The sequence below is a fragment of the Mandrillus leucophaeus genome, unplaced genomic scaffold (genome assembly GCF_000951045.1).
Source record: "Mandrillus leucophaeus isolate KB7577 unplaced genomic scaffold, Mleu.le_1.0 Scaffold244, whole genome shotgun sequence".
Classification (NCBI taxonomy): Eukaryota; Metazoa; Chordata; class Mammalia; order Primates; family Cercopithecidae; genus Mandrillus; species Mandrillus leucophaeus.
In genome coordinates this window covers 1,594,718-1,596,722 of record NW_012102521.1, presented here as the reverse complement: position 1 = coordinate 1,596,722, position 2,005 = coordinate 1,594,718, and the positions used below count along the sequence as shown (strand labels likewise).

The following is a 2,005-nucleotide window of genomic DNA, read 5'->3' as shown; positions in this document are numbered from 1 at the left end:
TACCAAAGTGCTAGGATTACAGGTGTGAGCCACCACGCCCGGCCTGGACATTCCATATACACAAAATCGTGGAAGACGTGGCCTTTGTGTCTGGCTTCTTTTGCTGAGCATAATGTCTCAAGGTTCATCCACACTGTAGCCTGTGTGGGAATTTCTCTCCTCATGGCTGAGTCATGTTACCTTACACGTCTACACTGCATTTTGTGGATCTATTCACCTGGCAACGGATGCTTGTGTTGTTCTTCCCTTTGGCTGTTGTGAACAAGCATCTGTCTGAGTGTCTGTTTTCAACTCCTTTGGGTAGGCACCCAGGAAGACAGTTGCTGGACCACAGGATAATTCTACGCTTAACTTTTTGAGGAGCCACCAGGCTGCGTCCCACAGCAGGCACCTTGCTGATATTTTCATGCACCTCAGCTCTGCAATCTGCACTGCCGGGCACCTCGACCTGAGTGAGTCTGAGGAGCACGGTGCTCTGTAGAGCTGCTGGCTCTCCCAGGGGCTCCTTGATGGGGCTGCTGTTGCCTCTGCCTGCCCCAGGGCTGCTGCTGCTGGAAGCTGAGACTCATCCTCATTTTCCACACAATCACAGGCAGGAAGGGGACTGCACGGGACATGCGAAGATGCGCACTTATCCTGGGCCCCTCGTGCACCAGAGGAAGAGGCCTGCCTGGCTGTGGGGTGGGGTGGGGCCAGCTTCTGGGCTGGGTGCTCTGGTGGGTAAACTCTGGCTTCTGAGACACCAGGAGGAATGGCTAAAGCGGGGAGACACAGGCCCCTGTAGAGCTACTGGGGCGGTGACAGCTGGACTTGGATGCTGGCTTCATGACCGTGTTCCCCAGCGTTCCCACCTGGTGATACCCCTTCCCTGGAATCTGCGGGTGGCCCAGGACTTTCTGACCCACAGGATGCAGTAGGAATGACACCATATGACATCTGAGGCCAGGTCACACAAAGCCTGGCAGCTTGGCCTGGCCTGGTGAACATGCTCTGGAAGGAGCCAGCTGCTACGGGAGAATCCGACTACCCTGAGACCACCAGGCTTCGGGGAAGCCCACACCAGCCACAAGGGAGGCCAGCTGGCCCTGGCTGTTCCAGCCACCCAACTGAGGGCCAGGGGTGAAGAGGCCATCCTGGACGGTCCACCTCGTTTGGCCTTCAGACGACTCCAGCCCCAGCTGCCACCTGATTACCACTGCAGAGAGACCCCAAGGCAGGGCTGCCTGGCTGAGCTGGGTGATCCATAGGCCAGGCAATAAAGGGGCACTTTAAGGCATTAAGCTTTGGAGTGTTTCGTTACACAGCAATAGTGAACAAGGATCTGGGAGTCTATTTCAAGCCCACATGGCCAGTCCACCCTGAGTCTGTTCCCCTGGGCCATAGTTCAGAAAGCAGGTGCAGGTCAGGGTTCAGGGCCAGTGTGGGCCTTAGCTCCCTTGCCTCAATATTGTTTCCAGCCCCTGTGGAGGCCGTGGTGGCATTTGGAGGGGGTCTTTGGAATCCATGCCCAAGGAAGAACTGCAGCTGCCTGGGACCCTTCCACACCCAGGAAGGACCGTCATCAAGGTAGAACTTGCAGGAGGAGGGAAGGGCAGCTGGCTTTTGAGTGGAGGAGGGACAACTGCAGAGACAGCGTGGCAGCTCCCAGCCACCCTGGACATCAGCAACCTCGAGGGGAAGCCCCCTTGGCCCAAGCTTTGGCCCCTCCCGCGCCCCACTCTCCTCTCCCCTGGCTTCTTTCCAGGGCCCTCTCTCTCGTCTCCCGTGACTCTCTTCCTGGGCCCAGTCCCTCCCTCCCTGGGGCGCTGCTCCGCCCCCGGCCCCGCCCGCGGACCCCTGGAGTAACTTAATCTCAGGGTTGTGGTTCATCCCCAGAGGCACCCCAAACGGGCAGGCTCTTGGCTCCAACCACCTCCAGGCCCTCCCTCCCCCAGCCAAGAGGTCCCGAGTCCCACCCAAGCACTGTACCCCGGTCCTGCTGGCCCCGCCCGGCGGCCGGGGTCGA

The 2,005-nt window shown here is 59.2% G+C and overlaps 1 protein-coding gene across 1 annotated transcript in view; it reads left to right on the top strand.

The window, feature by feature from the left end:
* Positions 1 to 802: 802 nt before the first annotated feature.
* NUDT14 (nudix (nucleoside diphosphate linked moiety X)-type motif 14) overlaps positions 803 to 2,005 on the top strand; it is a 9,703-nt gene continuing 8,500 nt past the window's right edge. Inside the window, exon 1 of the mRNA XM_011982902.1 lies at positions 803 to 1,566. Within this exon, the coding sequence (XP_011838292.1) occupies positions 1,504 to 1,566 (63 nt within the window). The 5' untranslated portion in view covers positions 803 to 1,503. The remainder of the gene's footprint in view (positions 1,567 to 2,005) is intronic.